The sequence below is a fragment of the Aquarana catesbeiana genome, linkage group LG06, assembly GCF_042186555.1.
Source record: "Aquarana catesbeiana isolate 2022-GZ linkage group LG06, ASM4218655v1, whole genome shotgun sequence".
Lineage (NCBI taxonomy): Eukaryota > Metazoa > Chordata > Amphibia > Anura > Ranidae > Aquarana > Aquarana catesbeiana.
The window spans coordinates 31,848,328-31,873,287 of NC_133329.1; the positions used below are offsets into that span (position 1 = coordinate 31,848,328).

At 43.2% G+C, this 24,960-nt stretch overlaps 1 protein-coding gene across 1 annotated transcript in view; it reads right to left on the reverse strand.

Moving 5' to 3' along the window:
* LOC141147936 (transmembrane protease serine 9-like) overlaps positions 1-24,960 on the reverse strand; it is a 69,122-nt gene that overhangs the window by 36,596 nt on the left and 7,566 nt on the right. The window contains exons 3-6 of the mRNA XM_073635096.1: positions 20,121-20,392; positions 18,828-18,997; positions 14,838-15,075; positions 10,385-10,468 (exon numbers count right to left, since the gene is read on the reverse strand). Of these exons, the coding sequence (XP_073491197.1) occupies positions 10,385-10,468; positions 14,838-15,075; positions 18,828-18,997; positions 20,121-20,392 (764 nt within the window). The remainder of the gene's footprint in view (positions 1-10,384; positions 10,469-14,837; positions 15,076-18,827; positions 18,998-20,120; positions 20,393-24,960) is intronic.

Sequence of the window (24,960 nt, forward strand, 5' to 3'; positions counted from 1 at the left end):
CTGGGCGCCCTCCCTCCCCCTTCCAAACCAGTTGGATGTGTGCGATTGGGCGGGGGCGTTCCCACCGTGCATCGCCGCCACCCGTTTTAATTAATTTTTCTGAATATTCGGAAATTCAAATTTTCGAAAGTTCGGAAGTTTGAAAATTCAGAAATTCATAAATTTGAAAATTCATAAATTTGAAATTTCATTAATTCAAACTCTTGACAATTTGTAAATTTGAAAATTCGTAGATTTGAAAATTCATAAATTTGAAAATTCAAAAATTCGAATTCTCGAAAATTTATAAATTCAAAAATCTGAAATAATAACTAACTAATAATAACTTAACTATTGCTAACTATTAAGTTATAGGTATTGGAATCTCCTTTCAAAATTGGCTGTTAGTGAACGTAACAAATACTAATTTATCCGAAGTTACGAATTATCCGAAATAACGAATGCCGTATCTAAACAAGTGGAACGAAACAAATTAATAATAATAATATTTTTATTATTGTTATTTATTATTATTATTATTATTATTATTATTATTATTATTATTATAATGATTATTAACGAATAATAATTATTATTATTATTATTATTATTATTAACAAATGGAACGGAACAAATTAATAATAATAATATGTTTATTATTGTTATTTATTATTATTATTATTATTATTATTATTATTAACCAATAATTATTATTATTATTAACAAATGGAACGGAACAAATTAATAATAATAATATTTTTATTATTGTTATTTATTATTATTATTATTATTATTATTATTATTATTATTATTATTATTATTAACTAATAATTATTATTATTATTATTATTATTATTATTAACAAATGGAACGGAACTAATTATTAATAATAATAATAATAATAATAATAAATAACAATAATAAAAATATTATTATTATTAATTTGTTCTGTTCCATTTGTTTAGATACGGCATTCGTTATTTTGGATAATTCGTAACTTCGGATAAATTCGTATTTGTTACGTTCACTAACAGCCAATTTTGAAAGGAGATTCCAATTTGTATCTAAACAAATGGAACGAAACAAATTAATGATAATAATATTTTTATTATTGTTATTTATTATTATTATTATTATTATTATTATTATTATTATTATTAATAATAATTTGTTCCATTCCATTTGTTTAGATGCGGCATCCGTTATTTCGGATAATTCGTAACTTCGGATAAATTCGTATTCGTTACCTTCACTAACAGCCAAATTTGAAAGGGAATTCCAACACCTATAATTTAATAGATAGAATAACTAACTAATAATATAACTTTCTTAAGTTTTGGATTTTATTTCTTACTTTCGGATTTTCTAACGTAGGAATTTACGAATTTTGGAATTTTCGAATTGCAATTGTAACGAAAGACCCGAAAAACGAACAAAAATAAAACAAACAAATTTTTCGGCGGTGCACATGTCTATTGTCTATTGGACACATGACTTATGGGTCAGCCCCTCCTCCCGTCTTTTGCACAACGCCGTGTAAATTCCTAGAACAAGTTCCGTCTCCCCACCATGATCCACGCTCCATCATTCCACCTCGAGTCATCACTGTTTATCTAGAGACACGACGCGGGACGTTCAGCTTTTGTTTGTCTTGCTAAATAATTGCTCCAGCTGTAGGTCTAGTGGATTGGAACATTGCGTAAAGTCAGATAATTACTTGTTTAAAAGACGAAACTTGTTAGAGGATAAAGAGACAACACTTGTTTGGCTGACATCAGAGCTAAGCTACCTGAACCTGTTTATCAAGTGGATTCATTTTTATGACAGTGCAGATCATAGTCACATGCGGGAAGTCATGTCTCCTTTCTATTTATGTCATGTTTTTTTTGGTGTTCTAAGGAATGATATGTCGCCATGAGGGGTGTATGTTATCTGAAGGTGTTGGGGTATATCCACTTGCCAACCACAATACGTATATACACTAAATTATCAAAAGTATTGGGACGCCTGCCTTTACACGCACGTGAACTTTAATGGCATCCCAGTCTTACTCTGTAGGGTTCAATATTGAGATGGCCCACATATTACAGCTATAACAGCTTCAACTCTTCTGGGAAGGCTGTCCACAAGGTTTAGGAGGGTGTCTATGGGAATGTTTGATCATTCTTCCAGAAGAGCATTTGTGAGGGCAGGCACTGATGTGAATGAGAAGGTCTCTGTTCTAATTCATCCCAAAGGTGTTCTATGGGGTTGAGGTCAGGACTCACAAACTCGCTCATCCATGTCTTTATGGACCTTGCTTTGTGCACTGGTGCTCAGTCATGTTGGAACAGGAAGGGGACATCCCCAAACTGTTCCCACAAAGATTGGAGCATGAAATTGTCCAAAATGTCTTGGTATGCTGACGCCTTAAGAGTTCCCTTCACTGGAATTAAGGGGCCAAACCCAATCCCTGAAAAACAACCCCCCACCATAATCCCCCCTCCACCAAATGATTTGGACCAGTGCACAAAGCAAGTTCCATAGACATGGAAGAGCAAGTTTGGGGTGGAGGAACTTGACTGGCCTGCACAGAGTCCTGACCTCAACCCGATAGAACACCCTTGAGATGAATTAGGCCTGGTTCACACCTATGCATTTTTTAGTGCGTTTTCAGTTTTGCAGAAACACACTACAGTCCATATGACATGGTTTCCAATGGATGTAGTTCACATCTGTGCATTTTATGGAAAGGGCCAGGGATTTTTTTTCTGGTTTTTGGTTCCATAGTCTTCAATGGATCAAAAGCGTGCATTGAAAAAAGCAAAATGCACCTGGAATATGCAAACTGCAACCTGCATAGATGTGAATCAGGCCTTAGAGAGGAGACTGCGGGCCAGGCCTTCTCATCCAACATCAGTGCCTGACCTCACAAATGCTCTTCTGGAAGAATGATCAAACATTCCCATAGACACACTCCTAAACCTTGTGGACGGCCTTCCCAGAAGAGATGAAGCTGTTATAGCTGCAAAGGGTGGGCCAACTCAATATTGAACCCTACGGACTAAAGCCTTCGTGCACACGGTACGATTGTTGGCAGGGGATTGTCTAACGACAGACTGTTGTCCTAAAATCTTACCATTAGTGTGCTCCTTTTGACAATTGTTGTCCGATTTTTGGCCAACAAATGTTGAATGACAGGCTAGAAAATTTTCGGCGGACAACGGTTTGTTGTCAGATTTTCGGATGGTCAGTACACAAGTCCATCACACAAAAGTCGAAAGTACAAACACACATGATCGGAATCAATGTTCACCAAACAGGAAACTAGCAGAAGGGGCCCAAAGGGTGGCGCTCAAGAGCTGAAATTCCTCGTAGTACGTCACCACGTTCGTGTTTGTGGCACGACAATTGTGTACCGTTAGTATGCAAGACAAGATTCTGGCACACGCCCTTTTGACAAAAATCAGACGCTTGGCTTAAGACTGGGATGCCATTAACTGCTTGCCGACCAGCCGCCGTCATTATACTGCAGCAGATCGGCACGTTCCCGCGAGCTGCCGTAGCTATACGTCGGCTCCTTTAAGCGGGATAGCAGGCGCGTGCTTGCGCCCGCTGCACTGCGGGGTTGCAGATGCTTGTGGCCGACGGTCGCGATGACCGCCGGCCACAAGCGATCGCGGGCACGAGAGGCAAAACAGGGATGTGTGTGTGTAAACACACACACACACACATCCCTGTTCTGTTCTGTGTGGAGAGGAGACGCAGATCGTGAGTTCCTAATAGCTGGGAACAGCGATCTGTCATCTCCTCTAGTCAGTCCCCTCCCCCTACTGTTAGAACACACAGTCAGGGAACACATTTAACCCCTTGATTGCCCCCTAGTGTTAACCCCTTCCCTGCCAGTGACATTTACACAGCAATCAGCGCATTTTTATAGCACTGATCGCTGTATAAATGACAATGGTCCCAAAAATGTGCCAAAAGTGTCCGATGTGTCCGCAATAATGTCGCAGTCATGATAAAAATCGCAGATTAAAAAAAATTATAAAAATGCCATAAATCTATCCCCTATTTTGTAGACGTTATAACTTTTGCTCAAACCAATCAATAAGCGCTTATTGCGATTTTTATTACCAAAACTATGTAGAAGAAAACATATCGGCCTAAACTGAGAAAAAATTAGCTTTTTTTAAAAAAAATTTGGGGATATTTATTATAGCAAAAAGTACAAAATATTGTGGTTTTTTTTTTTCTAAGTTTTCGCTTTTTTTTGTTTATAGCGCAAAAAATAAAAACCACAGAGGTGATCAAATACCACCAAAAGAAAGCTCTATTTGTGGGGAAAAAAAGGGACGTCAATTTTGTTTGGGTACAGCGTCCCACGACCGCGCAAATTGTCATTTAAAGCGACGCAGCACCATATCGAAAAAAAAAAAAAAAAAATGCTCTGGTCATTGATCAGCCAAATCTTCAGGGGCTGAAGTGGTCAAAGTCCATGTGGGTGTATAGGCAGGTGTCCCAATACTTTTGACAATATAGTGTATGTGCTTCATTTAAAGCCCCCGGGTCATTGTATTTAAATTATTTGTTTACAAAAAAAAAAAAAAAAATCCTTGTCCAAGGATTATAAATTGTGCACGCTGACATCACAGTGCCTCGTATACAAGTTACACACAAAAATTATACATAATATAGTAAATCAAGAGTCTGCTAGTAAAAATGTAAACCGTGTTCCATATATAGAATAGCATGTTGTCTATATGGCTATATATATATATATATATATATATATATATATATTTATATATATATAGCCATAAATATGTAGCCATATAGACAATATAGCTATATATACTGTGTATATATATATATATAGCTATATTGTCTATATGGCTATATATTTATGGCTTTCCATAAATCTCTAGCAAACTGAGGAAACAAAAGAGAGACCCTCTGTGATGAATCGTATAGATAGAATGGCTCATTGCGTCTGATGTAGTGTGCAATTCTACCACAAAGGGCTGTATACTGTGTATCCATGGGTTGCCCGAGCAACTGTCCATAGATGTCATTTGCGTAGTCTCAAGTGGTGGGGTTGTAACCATAGACTAGGAAGGATTGCAAGAACTCCAACCCTCATCAGTGGTGCTCACAAGGCATGCTTCGCAGTGACAATAGCTGCAATACTCCAAGGTGAGTCACGAGGAAGGAGAATGAGCGCAAGTCTGGCGAGTTTATCGCTCAATCAAAAAGTAAACAGAATGGCGAGGCTCAAAGACGAGGTCAATGCAGCCCAATCATGAATGCACTCAGACAACCATAACCAGGGCTTTTTTTTCCCTCAAAGACTAGGTGCATGACCCCCCCCCCCACACACACACTTTCTTAGTCACCTCATTTCTCCTCCCCTATCCACCTTCCAGTACTGCCCATTATTGAGAATACAGAACCAAGTCTCATTTTGGTGCCAAGTAATTTGTATTACAAGAAAAGCAGTAAAATAGATCCCCCTGCAGTCAGCAATAACAATAGAACCTCCAGCAACAATAGATCCCCCTCCAACAACAATGGACCGCCCGCAGCAAAATATCCCCAAGCAACTATAAGACCCCCTGGCAGCAATAACAGGTCTCCTCACAGCCAGCATCAATAGACCCCCCCCCCCAGTAGCCAACAACAATAAACCCCTCCTTCAACATTAGATCTCTCCCAGCAACAACTGACCCCCCCCCCATCACCAGCAACATAAGACCCACCCCCACCAACAAAAGACCTCCCATCAGTAACAATAGACTTCCCCACCAACAATAGACCTCCCATCAGTAACAATAGACTTCCCCACCAACAATAGACCTCCCATCAGTAACAATAGACTTCCTCACCAACAATAGACATCCCATCAGTAACAATAGACTTCCCCACCAACAATAGACATCCCATCAGTAACAATAGACTTCCCCACCAACAATAGACCTCCCATCAGTAACAATAGACTTCCTCACCAACAATAGACCTCCCATCAGTAACAATAGACTTCCCCACCAACAATAGACTTCCCATCAGTAACAATAGACTTCCCCACCAACAATAGACCTCCCATCAGTAACAATAGACTTCCTCACCAACAATAGACATCCCATCAGTAACAATAGACTTCCCCACCAACAATAGACCTCCCATCAGTAACAATAGACTTCCTCACCAACAATAGACATCCCATCAGTAACAATAGACTTCCCCACCAACAATAGACATCCCATCAGTAACAATAGACTTCCCCACCAACAATAGACCTCCCATCAGTAACAATAGACTTCCCCACCAACAATAGACCTCCCATCAGTAACAATAGACTTCCCCACCAACAATAGACCTCCCATCAGTAACAATAGACTTCCTCACCAACAATAGACCTCCCATCAGTAACAATAGACTTCCCCACCAACAATAGACCTCCCATCAGTAACAATAGACTTCCCCACCAACAATAGACCTCCCATCAGTAACAATAGACTTCCTCACCAACAATAGACCTCCCATCAGTAACAATAGACTTCCCCACCAACAATAGACCTCCCATCAGTAACAATAGACTTCCCCACCAACAATAGACCTCCCATCAGTAACAATAGACTTCCTCACCAACAATAGACCTCCCATCAGTAACAATAGACTTCCCCACCAACAATAGACCTCCCATCAGTAACAATAGACTTCCCCACCACCAACAATAGACCTCCCATCAGTAACAATAGACTTCCCCACCAACAATAGACCTCCCATCAGTAACAATAGACTTCCCCACCAACAATAGACCTCCCATCAGTAACAATAGACTTCCCCACCAACAATAGACCTCCCATCAGTAACAATAGACTTCCCCATCAACAATAGACGACCCCCCCCCCATACAAAAGTAGATTCCTTCCAACTACAATAGCTCTCCCCTGCAACCCAAATTAGTAGACCCTTCAGGACACCCCAGCACCCCTTGCATATATTCAGGTGCCGGAATGCGTTCTCCTGTATTCCTGCTGAAAAAAAAAGCCCTGACCATAACACCGGTTTCAAATCCACGTGGCACGAGTGGGACAGACAAATTACGTGTATCACTAGTGCCATACCTCCCAACATTTTGAGATGGGAATGAGGGACACCTACTACCCTGTTTCCCCGAAAATAAGACCTAGCGTGATTGTCGGTGATGGCTGCAATATAAGCCCTACCCCCTCAAATAAGCCCTACCCTGTTTCCCCCCAAAATAAGCCCTACCCTGAAAATAAGACCTACAAGGACTTTAACTAGGACTTATTTGGAGGGTAGGGCTTATATTGCAGCCATCACCGACAATCACGCTAGGTCTTATTTTCAGGGAAACAGGGTAACAAATGTATGTAGGCATAGGACACGCCCCCCTTGCCACACCCTCTTAAAGGAGAATTACTGTAACCCCAAAAAAGGTTAATCAAATCCACAAGTGCTTTTTTTTATTAACCACTACTATTCCTTTATATTGGCTTTTAAAATGTACAAATGCACCAATTTAGAAATCGGATGAAAGGTTTAGCTCTGGGAAATACTTTTTGAAAAATAAAAAGTGCATTTTATATAACAACTATATGGATCAGACCAAAATGAGGGACAAATGAGGAGGAATGAGGGACAGAGGGACATTGCTCCAAATCAGGGACAGTGAGGTATGCTAGTACTTATCAGTCATGGGCAACGTCTCCATAAAGCTTACATTGAGGGAAAAAAGTATTTGACCCCCTGCTGATTTTGTACGTTTGCCCACTGACAAAGAAACAATCAGTCTATAATTTTTAATGGTTGGTTTATTTTACCAGTGAGAGACAGAATAACAACAAAAATATCCAGGAAAACGCATTTCAAAAAAATTATAAATTGATTTGCATTTTAATGAGTGAAATAAGTATTTGACCTCTTCGCAAAACATGACTTAGTACTTGGTGGCAAAACGTTTGTTGGCAATCACAGAGGTCAGACGTTTCTTGTGGTTGGCCACCAGGTTTGCACACATCTCAGGAGGGATTTTGTCCTTTTTGCAGATCCTCTCCAAGTCATTAAGGTTTTGAGGCTGACATTTGGTAACTCGAACCTTCAGCTCCCTCCATATATTTTCTATGGGATTAAGGTCCGGAGACTGGCTAGGACCTTAATGTGCTTCTTTGTGAGCCACTCCTTTGTTGCCTTGGCCGTGTGTTTTGGGTCATTGTCATTCTGGAATACCCATACATGACCCATTTTTAATGCCCTGGCTAAGGGAAGGAGGTTTTTCACCCAAGATTTGATGGTACATTGTCCCGTCCATCGTCCCTTTGATGTGGTGAAGTTGTCCTGTCCCCTTAGCAGAAAAACAACCCAAAGCATAATGTTTCCACCTCCATGTTTGATGGTGTTCTTGGGGTCATAGGCAGCATTCCTCCTCCTCCTCACACAGCGAGTTGAGTTGATGCCAAAGAGCTCAGTTTTGGTCTCATCTGACCACAACACTTTCACCCAGTTCTCCTCCGAATCATTCAGATGTTCATTAGCAAACTTCAGAATGTACATGTGCTTTGTTGATCACGGGGACCTTGCGGGCCCTGAAGGATTTCAGTCCTTCACGGCGTAGTGTGTTACCAATTGTTTTCTTAGTGACTATGCTCCCAGCTTTTTTGAGATCATTGACAAGATTCTGGGCTGATTCCTCACCGTTCTCATGATCATTGAAACACAACGAGGTGAGATCTTGCATGGAGCCTCAGGCTGAGGGAGATTAACAGTTACTTTGTGTTTCTTCCATTTGTGAATAATCACACCAACGGTTGTCACCTTCTCACCAAGCAGCTTGGCGATGGTCTTGTAGTCCATTCCAGCCTTGTGTAGGTCTACAATCTTGTCCCCGACACCCTTGGACAGCTCTTTGGTCTTGGCCATGGTGGAGAGATTGAAATCTGAGTGATTGCTTCTGTGGACAGGTGTCTTTTATACAGGTAACAAGCTGAGATTAGGAGCACTCCCTTTAAGAGAGTGCTCCTAATCCCAGCATGTTACCTGTATAGAAGACACCTGGGAGCCAGAAATCTTGTTGATTGATAAGGGATCAAATACTTATTTCACTTATTAAAATGCAAATCAATTTAGAATTTTTTTTTAAATGCGTTTTTCTGGATATTGTTGTTGTTATTCTGTCTCTCACTGGTAAAATAAACCGATCATTAAAATTATAGACTGATCATTTCTTTGTCAGTGGGGCAAATGTACAAAATCAGCAGGGGGTCAAATACTGTTTTCCCCTCACTGTAAATGGATCAGCAAACAAAGCAAAAAATTTTATTTTTGAATTTTGTCAGTTATTAACAAATGTGGAGTGTAGACCCGGTTTGAGGATTTTTTTTTAGTCTTGTTGAAACCAGATGGATCCTGTTGGGTGCGCAAGCTTTGCATGGGTGGGAAGTTCAGCAGATAAAAGATAGCAGGCAAGGAGTTGTCATTTGTGAGTGACACCATATGGATTGTGTTGGGTGTGTGTGGGCTCTGCGTGGGCGGGAAGATCAGCAGCTGGAAGATAACTGGCAAGGGTTTTCTATGATAAAGCCCCATGGGTGAGGAGAAACACATCAGAGGAGTGTAGTCAGGAGGAGCTTAGGCTGAATCCGTATCTTCACCTTTCTGTATAGAAACCAGATGGATCCTGTTGGGTGCGCAAGCTTTGCATGGGTGGGAAGTTCAGCAGATAAAAGATAACAGGCAAGGAGTTGTCATTTGTGAGTGACACCATATGGATTGTGTTGGGTGTGTGTGGGCTCTGCGTGGGCGGGAAGATCAGCAGCTGGAAGTTAATTGGCCAGGGTTTTCTACGATTAAGCCCCATGGACGGGGCGAAACACATCAGAGGTGTGTATTCAGGAGGAGCTTAGGCTGAATCCGTTCACCTTTCTGTATAGTGGCTGGGCTCTGGTGTGTGTCTTTTCCACCTTGTGTCTTCTGATCTGCTTCTGCTAGCCTGAATGAGCTTGTTTGATCGCCTGAACCTGTTTTGTGATTTAGACTGCAGGGGGGAGGCTTTGTAGTGCTTTGAGCAGAGCTCTAAGTTCTTTTGCATATGGGTCACTATGGCAAGGCAATCAGCTTTACAACAAGCACCTTAAGCCTTTATGATGGAAAATGTATCTGGGGTTCCCTGGTGGTTTGCTACTAGGGCTGTATGAAAAGCAATGCCTCCGTGTCTAGTACTCTTGCCTGGGTGGAAAGATTTTATTAATATATTTAATAAATTAAACAATAATTTATGATAAATATATTTAATATCTAAATGAGCCGCCAAATGTATTCTCTTTCATTTTGCATATAATGTTTTCTTCACAGTCAACAGATGTGTACATTTTTGCCAAGGTAAAGAAACTTAGTAAAAACCAACATAGTCGAAGTCCACATTTCTGCAACCAGGTCTTGACAATGTTCTCAGCTTCTTCATTGGAAGCCTGATGGTGTCGACAAAGGTCTGGGAAAAAAAGGAAGTCAGAGAGTCTGGAGTATATGATGGATGCTGTAGGATGTTAAGATTCGTACTCCCTTGACATCTTTGCATCTGACGTAGCGTTCACACAAAGGCAGCTCTTATACATCTGTGAATTGTGGCTTGAACAACACCTTCTGTCATGAACTTAACTACTTCCTGATGGGTGGATGTCCATGGTTGCCCTTGACTTTCATCTGTTATACCGGGATGATACCTGCAGCTACAGGCATCATCCCGGTATCTTATTTCTTTCAGCCAGCGGTTCCCTCTGTTGTCAAAGCCATCCTAGCAGCTGATTAGCTGCTGAATCGCTTTTACGGGCAATGGGTGGGAACTCTTTCACCTCCCGCCACCCACTGGCACCTCTCCAGGCCCTTACATGTGATCGGGGAGCCCAGTATCCAATCCAGTGGTCCTGCCAGGTTACCATAGTGCTGGCCGGGAGGCGGATGATCCCCAGCCATCTCTATGGTCCTGGGAGGACTGACATTTTTTTTTTTTCTGGACAGCAGAGATCAATTTTTTTTTGTTTGTTTTTTAATCTCATGCTTTCCACGGTAGAAGAGAAATCTGGGGGCTTATAGACCCCAGATATCTCCATAAAGAGGACCTGTCATGCCTTACTTTACTGTAATGACTTGCCACCAGATGAGGTGATAGAAGAGAACCTATACAATGCGTCAGTACTTGTCACCTATCAGTGCTGCCAACTGTTGACGAGTTATAAAAAAGGGGAGACATTACTTTTCATCCAACATTTGAAGATAAGGGGCAAATGTAGTTAATTACCCATTTAGGAGCTGAATATGGTGTGTGGTTGTACAATGGCCCCTTGTCAAGAACCCTATTTCAGCTTTTCCTTTAAGCCCTGCCCATTTATTTTGGCTTGTGCTGAAAGCTAAATGACCACTTCACACATTGAGTGTTTGAGGTGTCTTCTCTGCTGGAGAACTGGCCCCGATTTATGTGTTCATATGTTGTTTGTCTCAGTCATGATGGTAAAAACAAAGATCAGAGTAATTTCCTCTGAACAATCAGGTTGCTCTGTGTATAGTATTATCACATATGGGATTTCATACATATCACCTGAGGTATAAGAATTGTCTTGTGTAACGTTACATGAAGGCGGGTCAGAAAACCTGTCCGTGAGTTTCATGTTTCTTCGAAGTTTCGGTGGCTCTGGGCCAAAGAGCACTATACCTTTCATTGGATGGAATCCATACAGGTGTCAGGAAACTATTATTGGCTCAGGCGGCTCCCAGAGTGATACGGGTGCTGAAAAAAATAGATGAGCGATGTTTGTGTTTCTGTGATGTCACCGTTCATTCTGTCCATTGTTTGCACTTTTCCTGGAGTTCTTCATCTCTTTGTATGTTGCTGTCATTTGCTGAGTCATGTGTGTTTATTCTGGAAATTGTTCTCTAAGCCTGCCTGGTGACACCATGGCCACAAAACACCTTGACCTTGATAATGCAAAAACGTTATATTTAGACTTAGTCCTCCTTTATTTCTCCCCTGGGGTCCCTAAATGTGGGGGCAATCTCAACTTCACAATAAGACGTGGTGCTTGGTGCCCTCCTACCATCCGAAGCTCAAGATTAGTCGAGGCAGCCACATGTGTGTATACATTTATTTTATTTTTTGTGATAATATATATTTGTCAAAATAGTTTAATTTAACAAACTATTTTTTGTTGCTACTTTTATGTTTTATTTATTTATTTATTTATTTATTGCTACTTTATTTTTTTTTAATTTTTTTTGTTTTTTTGTTTTTTAAGGCAGGCTTATACTATACTTTAACAAAAGGGGCTTACTGGGATAGGCAAGTGGACAGCTAATATATTTACCTCTCCTGGAGAACTTGATGGTCCAGGATGGTTGATGGTGGAGAAGTCACTGTATAATGTATCTTCAAATCAAACAAAAATAAATAGAACCTGGCTGAGACTCAAACAACCACTCTGTAGTTAAATCTTATAAATAAATATGACAACTGATAGAAATGGCAATTATGGGTAACTCTTTTGTGATTTATATGTGTTAAGTTTTGCATTTTTTTTTTTGTACATTTTTTTATTGGTATTTTTATCAGCCGGCATATTTATTCATTTATAAGGTTTAACTACAAGGTGGTTGTTTCAGTAACAGCTAGCTTATTATTATCATTATACGGGATTTATATAGCGCCAACAGTTTACGCAAGCACTTTACAATATAAAAAGGGAGACAAGTATAGTTACAATACAATAAGATACAAGAGGGTTAAGAGGACCCTGCTCGAAAGAGCTTACAATCTAATAGGGTGGGGCAAGTGATACAAAAGGTTATAACTGTGGGGGATGAGCTGATGGAAGTGATGAAAATAATTAGTTGGAGGCGTGATAGGCTTGCCTGAAGAGATGAGTTTTTAGGGATCACCTAAAGGCAGCAAGAGTAGGAGATAGCTGGACAGATTGCAGTAGAGAGTTCCAGAGGATGGGAGAGGCTCTGGAGAAGTCCTGGAGACAAGCTTGTGGGGAGGAGCCAAGGGAGCTTGAGAGCAGAAGGTCTTGAGAGGAGCGGAGAGGATGTTTGGCTGATATTTGGAGGTAAGATTGGTGAGGCAGCTGGGGGCAGAGTTGTGAATGGCTTTGTATGTTGCTGATTGTATTTTGAATTTAATTTGCTGGGCGATGGGGAATCAGTGTAGGGATTGACGGAGAGGGGTGGCAGACACTGAGCGGTTGGTAATGTAGATGAGTCTGGTAGCAGCGTTCATGATAGACTGGTGAGGGGATAGCCTATGGAGGAGTAGGCCTGTGAGGAGGGAGTTGCACTAGTCAAGGCGAGAGATAACGAGGGAGTGAATGATTAGCTTGGTGGTTTCATTTGTTAAAAAGGGGCGAATTTTAGAGATGTTACAGAGGTGAATTCTACAAACTTTTGACAATGATTGGATTTGGGGCTGAAAGGACAGGTCAGAGTCTAGGATTACACCTAGTACCCTGGCGTAAGGGGAGGAATTGGTTGCATTATTGATTTTGATTAAAAAAAGTCATGGAGGGGGGCACGGGTGGGGGTGAATATTAGCTCGGTTTTAGAGAGATTTTGTTTAAGAAAGTGGTGTGACGTCCATGCTGATATGTCAGTTAGTAATGGGAGAGGAGACTAAAGGAGTGAGGTGAGGAGTAGAGAGATAGACATTGAGATGGTACTGGAAGCCGTGGGAGGTTATCAAGTGACCAAAGGAAGGAGGTGTAGTTAGAGGAGAGAAGGGGTCCAAGAACAGAGCCTTGGGGGACACCTACAGAAAGAGGAATTGGAGAGGAGGAGACAAAGTTGTAGGCAACACTGAAGGAGTGCTGTAATATGTTGAACAAGGATAGAGTGGAATCTTGGAGGCCAAGGGAGTGAAGTTTATTGAGAAGGAGTGGGTGGTCAACAGTATCAGGCCGCAAAGAGGTCTAGTAGTAAGGGTATGGAGTAGTGGCCTATGGTTTTAGCAGTTAATAAATTGTTAGTGAGTTTTAGTAGAGCAATTTTTGTGGAGTGCTGCAAGCCAAAGCCAGACTGTAAGGTGTCAAGAAGGTTGTTTTCAGTGAGGTAGGAGCTAAGACAGTTGAATGGGTGCAATGAGATGGGTCTTCAGTTTTCATTCTTTTTGGTTTGCTCCCAACATAACCAACAGCCTGAGCATTTGGTCACAAGATCAAAAGGATAATCAGCAATTTAAGAAAGCAGATATGTCCCTTTTAGAAGAGATAACATGATGTACCGTATATGTCTTTTAGTTATATCATCATTCAGTAGCATCAGAGGGAACCTGGAACGTCAAGTTTCCCAGGAGAGGTAGGTATGTCTGCCTGTTAGTTGCTCTTTTTAGCCATCCCAGTAAGACTGTAACATAAACGTATGAGTATAGGTTTATCCAAAAATGGGGAAATCCATTTCAAAGTCTACCTCCAGTTTATTTCATTCTCTAGACCAGGGTTTCTCAACCAGGGTTCCACAGAATTCTAGGGTTTCTCCAGAGGTTGCTAGGGGTTCCTTGAGCAATTTCTGCCTCTCAGACAAGTTCCCACTGACACCATTGATCTTTTAAGCAATCTGTAAGCAGGGAATTCTTCCCAATGACCACAAGTGTAAGGAGCATTTTTCTAACTCATCACTAGAGTACTATAAGTGTATAGTCATTTTTAGCAGGGGTTCCCTGAGACCAGAAAGTTATTTTAAATCCTTAGTTCCTCTGCGTTGAAGAGGTTGAGAAAGGCTGGTCTAGACAAATTACACAATCTCTGAATGGTTGCTTCATGCAGAAGGTTATCTCCATGGACTTTTGTACTTTACGGAGTGAAACAGTAAGTCTTTACCTGTGCTCTCGGGGGTGGTGATATCATCTGCTCCACATACTCTGCTGGGCTCCGGTATGTTTGTCAGATTGACGAACATAAGCTCTGGGACCTCCTCCTCCATCCATAACTGGTAAGCTGTCACCAAGGTGTACACCCCGGGGCGATATGGTAGAGCACAGTCCTCACCCCAGCTTACAATGCCAGCCTGGTACCAGACTCCCTCAACATTACACACCAGAGGCCCGCCGGAGTCCCCCTGCAATTCAGTGGTTATAAATAATTAGACCAAATAGGAAACATTTCTATCTTTGCCTTGCAGTAAAGTCACATGCCTTGCTGTCTTCCTATTTATTGTGAATGGCACCCTAATGTACCAAGGCAATGCACATGTATTACAGCACGCCACATGTCATGGCTGTAGTGCTTTGCAATGCATTGCATTACAAATTTTGGGACACGTGATGTTTTGGTGCATTGCCAGCCCATTATTCTTAATGTGTTGTCTTAACGCAATGTTCAATATTGTGCGGGTGTTAAAGCCTAAATATATAGTAGAAATACACACAGAGAGCTTCAAAACTAGGCTACCGTGCAAAGCACATAGGATAAGAGAGTGTGCTGTGATGAACGTTGCAGGTGGTTTAACTGAGGGAATTTGGCTAAAGAATGGTATGAACAAGAGCAGACATGACCAGGTTGCATTGCAGACAGAGTGGGAGGGGGGAGCTGTACAAGAGAAGTTAATGCAGACAATGCCAGAAGACATAACATGGACAATAACATGGACAATGGGGTAAGAACTGTGGGAGAATCTGCATGAGTTGGGCAGGCCATAGATGGGTCGAAACTCGGTCGGTTCAGCAGGGACTGGCCAAGATTCAAACCATCTATGGGCAGGCTGATTGTACCCAAGTTGATCCATTGGCCATGCATGCCAGATTTTCAGCATGCAATTATTGCCAGTAGCTATAGCCTCTAGCAATAATCACTCCTGCCGGGAGAACACAATGGCTCAACGGGAGGGATTCCCTCTTCAACATTGACTGTGGTTGCAGAAAATAAAAATGGCATCATCTATGGTCAGCCTTAATAGTCTAAGTACAAAGGTACTCCTGTAGCGCCCTCCTCTTGTTAGGCTGCTTGGCTAAATTTAGTTTTTTGATTCACTGCAGTCAATGTAGCGGTAGTTGAGAGTTTATGTTTTCAAGCTGGGTGTTTGATTTCTCTCACCTGTTTCTGGGATGAGCTTCCAGAAAATAGGGCAGGGAGAGTTAAATGTCCAGCAAGAATATTTATCATGCCCTAGCCAATCTCTGGAAAGAGGTGTCCAGAAGGTGGCTGGGGAGGTGCTAAATGTTTGGGAGGCTTTTATAGAGTGTTCTTTCCTCTCCAGGGTGGATTCCAGTTCTCCTGGGGCTGCTACCCCTGGAAGATAGCTAGTGAGACAAGAAATTGCAGTCTGGGCCTCAGCCTGAGCTGAGTTGAGGACAGAGGCGTAGCTTGAAGCTTGTGGGCCCTAATGCAAAAATTGACCTAGGACCCCTCCCCACCCCCCACTTCCACTGTGCGTGCTGATACACTCACCATACACCAAGATACTCAAAGTGGCTTAAGAGTTTTGAGTTCCCAGAGTCACTCCTTACATCAGAGGACAGGCATCACCACTGGAGAATCAGAGGACAGGAATCACCGCTGGAGAATTAGAGGACATAGACCCCCTGGCAGGTCACTTGGCAGAGCTCCTTTCCCATCCCAGCACTGTATACAGCCCCCCACACTACACAGAGCTGAAATCACATTCCTTTACACACAGTCTGTCAGCCTGCACAGGGTGTATCTGCCTTTTATGTTGCCCTTCTGACCTGTGAAATTCTCTGGTCAGAACTGCAGTGTAGTTGCAGTAGGCAGATACACCCTGTGCAGATCATGGCTAACTGGCTGTGTTGTAAAGGAATGTGATTTCAGCCCTGCGGAGGAGGAGCGGTATAGAGTGCCATAATGGGAAAAGAGCTCAGCGGCCAGGCATAGCATCCAGGGCACAGGGGGTGGTCATGGGGATTTGGGGGGGGGGCATAACTTAGATATAGGGGGGCAAAGCAAAATCTGGAGCCTGCAGACCCTCAGGGGCCCCTCAGTAGGTGTTAAGGGATTTGGTTTAGCAATTTCTGAAGGTTTCTCTGTCAGTGTTGGCAGGTGTTGGGGGAAGGTCACTTACCGGAGATGTGTGTCTTTTCCCTAGTTGTCAGGGAAGTGGGATAAGCAGACATCACCGGGTGGGGGTACAGAGAATCCCAGCTGGTGACTAGGAGACACTGAGCGGTGTCTTTCCTCACCAGTAACATCAGTCGTATCATGGCTACAGGACGGCACTCTCCTCCTCTTAACTCGCTGAACTTGGTTACTATTCCATGTTGCCAGACACTTCCCCATCCTGGGCTGTTCTCACCCCGTTCTCCTCTCCATTCAGGAAATGGCTCACAGCTTCTTCCCAGCCAATGAGAACAGAGGGGTGTGGACTGTGGAATCCCAGTACTGGAGCGTGGCTGTGGGGCCATAGGGCAGATCAGAGCTGGACTTTGTTGACGATATGATAATATGACAGGGAGGCTGCAGGGGCCTCCTGGAGCTAGGGGTGGGGTTGTGATTGTGACCCCTGCATCCCCTTATGCCACACCCATGGCTGAGGGCCTGGAAAAGAGTGCTTATAAATTTTTGCTGGAGGGCACCATCCTCAAGTCCTGGTCTGGAGAAGGATATTTTGTCTCCCTCAATGAGGATCTACCTGTGGAAAATGGGTGGCAGGCGGCCTCTGGGACATTTTGAGTAAAGACCTGATTTTGGGACAATAGTGTGTGCTGCTCCTGTAAGGATTTTTTCCTACTAAGAATGTTTTCCGCTCATTGATTGATATTATTGTTTTGTTCTTATTTATTTAGCAATAAATAGTAAAATGACATTCCCTGGAAGGAACCATTAATGTCAGTGTTCGTCAGACTGTGCGTGGGATTGGCAGCCTCTTTGCTAGCAAGAGAGACCTGGGCATATTCTCAGTAGCCCCTCTAGGGGTGAGCGCCACACCCCAATGTAAGATCAAGTAGATTACTTTATAAAAGAGCCTGGCTTCTACTTGTTCTTAAAATTGTGTAGCACCCTCCTAGATAGGTAATTGTAATTATTTTTGACTCCTCTGTAATCAGTGAAGCAATTGATTGCTTTGGGCTGTTCTGGGTCTCATAGGCTGCAGATTTGATTGTTTCCCCCTGAACTTTAGACTTTTCTAAAATATAGGAGGGTGGAAAGTCAAATGAGCAGCCTGAATATTTATTGCGCTTCAGCCAATCTCTGAGGAGGTGTGCCCAGCAGGTGGCTGGAGAGGCATATAAATAGTCTGAGAATTAGAACACCAGGGTCTTCCTGTTGGAGGGATTCCACCCATCTGGTTGGGTTGGTCTGGCCTCCTGGATCTAAGAAACTGGTCTGGAGAACTCCCTGAAGAGTGCCCAGTGGAAGCTGAAGGGTGCTTACCCATCCAGTGGCATTGTGAGCATTAACCTCTACCACACTGAAGAGTGTCGGGTGTATACTGGAACAAGGCAACCGGCTATCCTGTAACATTGTGAGTACAGACCTAAGCTTGAGGGCTCTAGTGCCTGAGTGCTGGTATTCTGTGGGTGAGAGTGCCAGTGGTGATTCTGGCTGAGGCAGCCCTCGCAAAGACCCAGTCTGGCTACCTTATTTTGTTCCTGGTTCAAAGAAGTGTGTCCTCCTGTTCTTATGTAGTGTTTCCGAAGTATCCCATACTGCCCTACACCCTCTCCAAGTTTATTCAGCAATAAATACAAAAAGACATCCCCTGGACTGGCTGCCTCTGCACTGCTTTGTGAAAGAACCTGTTAAACCATAGCAGGTCCTCTATGGGGTAGCGCTACAATCAGAATAAATTGTATCTGGGCTATGAACCCTTTCATTGTGGTGAAAACAGTATAAATCTCAAAAGTTTTAACCCACCTGGCAGGAATCTTTTTGTCCCTGGGGGTACCCAGAGCAGACCATATCACTATGGATGATCACTGTGCTGTTACTTTCATCGGTTCCCACATGGTACATCTGATCACAGGTCACATTGTCAATAAGTGGCGTCATCACCTTCTGTAGCGTTTTCGGATACTGGAGGCTGACTGCAGGTGAAAATATAGAACTGCTGAGTCCAGATGATAATGATTAAAAGATCTAATGGTGTTTGGCCAGCTTTAGATAGAGGAAGGAGCAGAGTCTTCCAGCAGAGCAGAGTATTTCAGGAGAGGAGAGTTATAGAGGAAGGAGCAGAGTCTTCCAGCAGAGTATTTCAGGAGAGGAGAGTTATAGAGGAAGGAGCAGAGTCCTCCAACAGTGCAGAGTATTTCAGGAGAGGAGAGTTATAAAGAAAGGAGCCGAGTCCTTCAGCAGAGCAGAGTATTTCAAGAGAGGAGAGTTATAGAGGAAGGAGCAGAGTCCTCCAGCAGAGCAGAGTATTTCAGAAGAGGAGAGTTATAGAGAAAGGAGCAGAGTCCTCCAACAGTGCAGAGTATTTCAGGAGAGGAGACTTATAGAGGAAAGAGAGGAGTCCTCCAACAGTGAAGAGTATTTCAGGGTAGGAGAGTTATAGAGGAAGAAGTAGAGTCCTCCAGCAGAGCAGAGTATTTCAGGAGAGGAGAGTTATAGAGGAAGGAGCAGAGTCCTCCAACAGTGCAGAGTATTTCAGGAGAGGAGAGTTACAGAGGAAGGAGAGGAGTCCTCCATCAGAGCAGAGTATTTTAGGAAAAGAGAGTTATAAAGGAAGAAGCAGAGTCATCCAGCAGTGCAGAGTATTTCAGGAGAGGAGATTTATAGAGGAATGAGCAGAGTCCTCCAACAGTGCAGAGTATTTCAGGAGAGGAGAGTTAAATAGATTAAGGAGCAGAGTCCTCCAGCAGTGCAGAGTATTTTAGGAGAGGAGACTTATAGAGGAAAGAGAGGAGTCCTCCAACAGTGAAGAGTATTTCAGGGGAGGAGAGTTATAGAGGAAGGAGCAGAGTCCTCCAACAGTGCAGAGTATTTCAGGAGAGGAGAGTTATAGAGGAAGGAGAGGAGTCCTCCATCAGAGCAGAGTATTTTAGGAAAAGAGAGTTATAAAGGAATAAGCAGAGCCCCCAGCAGTGCAGAGTATTTTAGGAGAGGAGAGTTATAGAGGAAGGAGAGGAGTCCTCCAGCAGAGCAGAGTATTCCAAGTATGGTGCGGAGAGTAAACTATTGCAGACTTTCTAGTAATAGGAGATCACTTACCTCCAGAAGATGTGGCACCCCAACCGGTTACCCAGCAGTCCATGCCACAGGGGAAGACGACAGAGGAAGATGGCAGACAGACTGGCATGATATTACTGGTATAAGTGACGGCACTGGTCATCTTCAGCAGGGCGATGTCCCCTGGATTGCCCACAGTCATGTATTGTGGATTGGTTATCAAGGTCTCTACTCCAAAGAAGAGCTGATGGAGGGATGGGACTGCCAGCCGGTACGCTCCTAGGAGGACCCTGTAGTCCTGAGGACTGTGACTCCTGTGTATAAAAAGGGGAGTGTGTTACATATGACACTCTCTCTAAGTCATTGTGAACTTTTTAAAAATTGGCAAATTTCGAGGCAACATGGTGACTTTTTGGCCAATAAAAAGGAAACCCTAATTAAAAACCGGCAGTCATGGATATTTTGCAAAATGCAAAAGGCTTCTTTGCTTTGATTAGATAAAACTTAAAGGTCTTGTCCCTCCCGCCAGCCTGTGGCTGGACAGTAAAAGGATACACAGCAGACTGATGAGCTCATCTCTCTCTCACTCTGCTCTCTCCTTCTATCTGCATCCTTCTTGTACTGCAGCAGAAACGATTGGCTCCTTGAGCTTTTTCTTCTCTTTCAGTTTTCCTGCCCTAGTAGCCTATTTATTTTTTTTGATCCCTTGGTATGTTCCCTTGTTTCCTCCTCCTGTTTGGTGCTAGTTGGTACAGTTTTTTTTATCTAGACACTCCCTGCCTCACTCTGCTGTACAGGTTGTTTCACTTTTTACTGAAGAGACGGGGCTAAAGAAAGTCATTCAGGAGAATTCATAAAGAGTGTTTGCAAAGAATTTCATTGTGCCTCTGCATGGCAAATGGTGTAGGTGACAAATTGATGTTCCTGTTGTAAACTGCATCTGGAGGCGTCAGGAAGACCAGAGTGTTCATATGAACAGTCCATCTTCAGTGCAGCTGAGCCCCGTCCCTGATCATACAGCAGTTACTCAGACAGTGTAGGCCTTGAGGATTTCTGAAGCTGGGTGGGCGGAACCTGGTGAGGATTTAGAGACCTTTCCCCTATCAGGTCCACTCACCTTGTGATTGACAGCAGGCAGTCAGTACATCCATAGCCTATACACAGCCTGCTATTGGCTATAGGCCCTGTCCACGGCCTGCTGTTAATCACATGGAAAGAGAGGACTTGATGGGGGAACTAGTGTCTTAACTTCCCTATCAGACTCCACCCACTGTCGGCATCACTGGTTGCTAGGAGCCATTGCTATGATGCTGACAGCATGCCTACCAACCAGTGACAGCTGGGGAGGAGTAACAGCAGCAAACTTGCTGCTTGCTATACAGTGTACAGAGACAGGCACTCTACACTTTGCCTGTCTCTGTACGCCTACTTAGAGTTGGGCTTAATTACCTCCAGTTTCATTATCTACGAACTGGAGTTAATTCTTTTCTAATATGGTGCATCAATAGCACCATTTTGTAAAAAAGTGACACTATTAAGAACTACCTGAATCTGCCGCACGTACCCAAACAGGTGGCGGGGATTTGTTAGACTGGGGCAGGCCATTTTAAGGGGCAACACCACAAGAAGGTGTTGTTGGAGCTTTTTTGTCTGCTTACCAGTGGCGGCTGGTGGAATTTTTTTTTTTTGGTAGCAAACAGTATGGCGACCCACCCCCCCAAAACCCCACCCCCCATCGGTCGGTAGCACTTACCCCATCCCTTCCCCCTGCTCGGCGGTGACTTCCCATTCTCCTGCTCTCCATCACCGGTGGCTTCCTGTTCTCCTGCTCTCCAGGGCAGCAGCTTCCGTTTCCTCCCTCCTTCTCGGCGGCCAATAGGGAGTCTTCTCTTTTCAGCAAATTGGAAAACGGGTCTCACACCTGCTTCTGATTGGACGGATTGAGAATTAGTGTTTCAACAGCAAATTTTCATTCGCTTTTGTAACACACCTGGGTGGGCGCCAGTCGCATGCTCTGCGACCCGAGCCCACCCCTTTTTGAAGCCCATTAGAGCCTCTGGCTCTAATCAGGTGCTCCAAAAAAAAATCCCCTCCCACTGTAATTCATGCAGCCGGTGCCCCGAAAGGGGCCGGACGCATGAATAGGGGGGTGGCCGCGGCGGCCAAGGACAAATTCATGCCATGCATGAATCTATTCATTATGCATATAGGGGGTGTGGCCTGGAGAGAGGATGTGGCGCTTTGGGCGCCCCTAATGGACGGGCCGCCACTGCTTCTTACACTTCAAAAGCCTGGAAAACATATTTTGTATTGCACCTATCTGAAGTAAAACCACACTGGATTCCACTTCTGTGTCGTATTGAAGAGTTAAGCTGCCTGTGGATTCTGCAAAACCAGCAAGTGTCCATACTTTCTGCACAGACTGGGTCTTAGGAGGTACAATTACAGATATCGGTATCTGGAACGGAACGCTCAGTCTGAGCTCTGGTGTACAGAGACTACGATAGGCTGCAGGCAAGCCACGTTCAGGTAGTTACGCTGCTAGTATTAATTTTTTTTTTTTTTAAAAAGCAAAATTTGCCAAAATGGCACCCTAGACCAGTGATGGCCAACCTTGGCACCCCAGATGTTTTGGAACTACATTTCCCATGATGCTCATGCACTCTGCAGTGTAGGTGAGCATTATGGGAAATGTAGTTCCAACACATCTGGGGTGCCAAGGTTCTCCATCACTGGTCTGGTCCAACCCTTCTGAACCCGGCTGCAGCGACACCCTGTGGCACAGTCTGGATTCATCAGGGTGCCACATATACAGTAGGTGGCATCTCAAAAGTAGGCTCTCTTCTGTGGCTCTGTATACATGCAGCATGTTCTTGTGCTGGGAGTATGCTTGATTGAGCACCCCCATCATGCCCCTGAGTACCAATCAGAAGCCGGAAAGACACTCACAGCCAATCACAGTCATTGCTTGTGTTAGAACCCTCCCCTTGTACTGTAATGTTTCCGTTTCCAGGTGGGAATAATGATGCCTCCTAAATGCCATCTTTTTTTTTCCGATCCCAAGGGGGATTTTGCATTGAATGACTCTGTTGCACCCATGCGCAAAGCAGTTTGCCCCCTCCCCCCCAGTTATGGCACGGTTCAGTGCACACATATGGTAAGCCCCATCATCTGCCAAGCATTACATTTGGCACACCTTGCAGCAAAGAATCACAGCAGTAGCATGTACCTAAATCAGGAAAAATGCAGCATTATGGCCACTAGATGGTGCGGATGATCCTTTGCTGCCTCTGAGCTATAGGTATTTATGTATAATTGTATATATAAAAAAATTGTACAATTGGGTCAATCAGTCACAACTAATCTTTATAATAATTTGCTCAATACATTTATTTTCTAGGATCGTCACTACCATCTAGTGCAGGGATATGCAATTAGCGGAGCATGTTCTCACATGGCATAGATATATTGACGACATATTTCTGATTTGGACAGGCACAGAAGGTGAATTAGACCTGTTTTTGACCCGTCTTCAAAACAGTGATTTCAATCTGAAATTCACAGGAAATTACGGTAAACAGTCTGTAACTTTCCCACCACATCTTCATTATGGTCCAGGAGGATGGTTCACTTGCATCACATCTGTTTAGGAAACTTACCTCAGCAAAATACTATATTACATGCTAATAATGAATATCCTGCCCCTTTGATTTAGAGCAGGGGGTATCAAACTGGCGGCCCTCCAGCTTTTGCAAAACTATAAGTCCCAGCATGCCTCTGCCTCTGGGTGTCATGCTTGTGGCTGTCAGAGTCTTGCTATGCCTCATGGGAGTTGTAGTTCTGCAACAGCTGGAGGTCCGCTAATTGCATATCCCTGATAGTGGCAAAAAAGGTGGGTTTTTTTGCCCTGAAATACCTAAATCAGGAAAAATGCAGCATTATGGCCACTAGATGGTGCGGATGATCCTTTGCTGCCCCTGAGCTTTAGGGATTTATGTATGATTGTATATAAAAAAAAAATATTTAAAAAAACTGTGCAATTGGGTCAATCAGTTACAACTAATCTTTATAATAATTTGCTCAATACATTTATTTTCTAGGATCGTCACTACCATCTAGTGCAGGGATATGCAATTAGCGGACCATGTTCACACATGGCATAGATTTATTGACGACATATTTCTGACCAAACCCCCGTATTTTTTGAATATGTTCAGGTGTTTTTAACTAGCCCTGCAGGAAATGTCATTCTTGTATGTGTGCGCTGTAAAATATTTTGTACTGTTTATAGGTCTTACAGCAGCAACATCTTGAATTTAAATGCATTGTATGGTGTGCCCCCCAAATATGTTCTTGTATATTTCTGATTTGGACAGGCACAGAAGGTGAATTAGACCTGTTTTGACCCGTCTTGGGAGTTGTAGTTCTGCAACAGCTGGAGGTCTGCTAATTGCATATCCCTGATAGTGGCAAAAAGGTGTTTTTTTCTTTTGCCTTGAAATACCTAAATCAGGAAAAATGCAGCATTATGGCCACTAGATGGTGCGGATGATCCTTTTCTGCCCCAGGGCTTAAGGCTGCATTCACACCTGACCGTTTTCAGCTCATAAAATATTTGTAAAACACCCCAACAAAAATGCCTGAAAAACACCAAACAAGCAAAATCCCATTCATTTATAATGGCACCTGTTCACATCTGAGCGTTTTGTCACCTGAAGCAAAACGCCTGAAAAACACCCTAAGAACATGAGCTTCTTTGGGGCAGATTCCAGGCGTTTTTCTGCCTTTCAGATTGGTGACCTGTACAAAATTGCGGGGAAAACGCGGCAACATAGCGGTAAAAATGCCCGACTTTGAAATGCTCAGGTGTGAATGCAGCCTT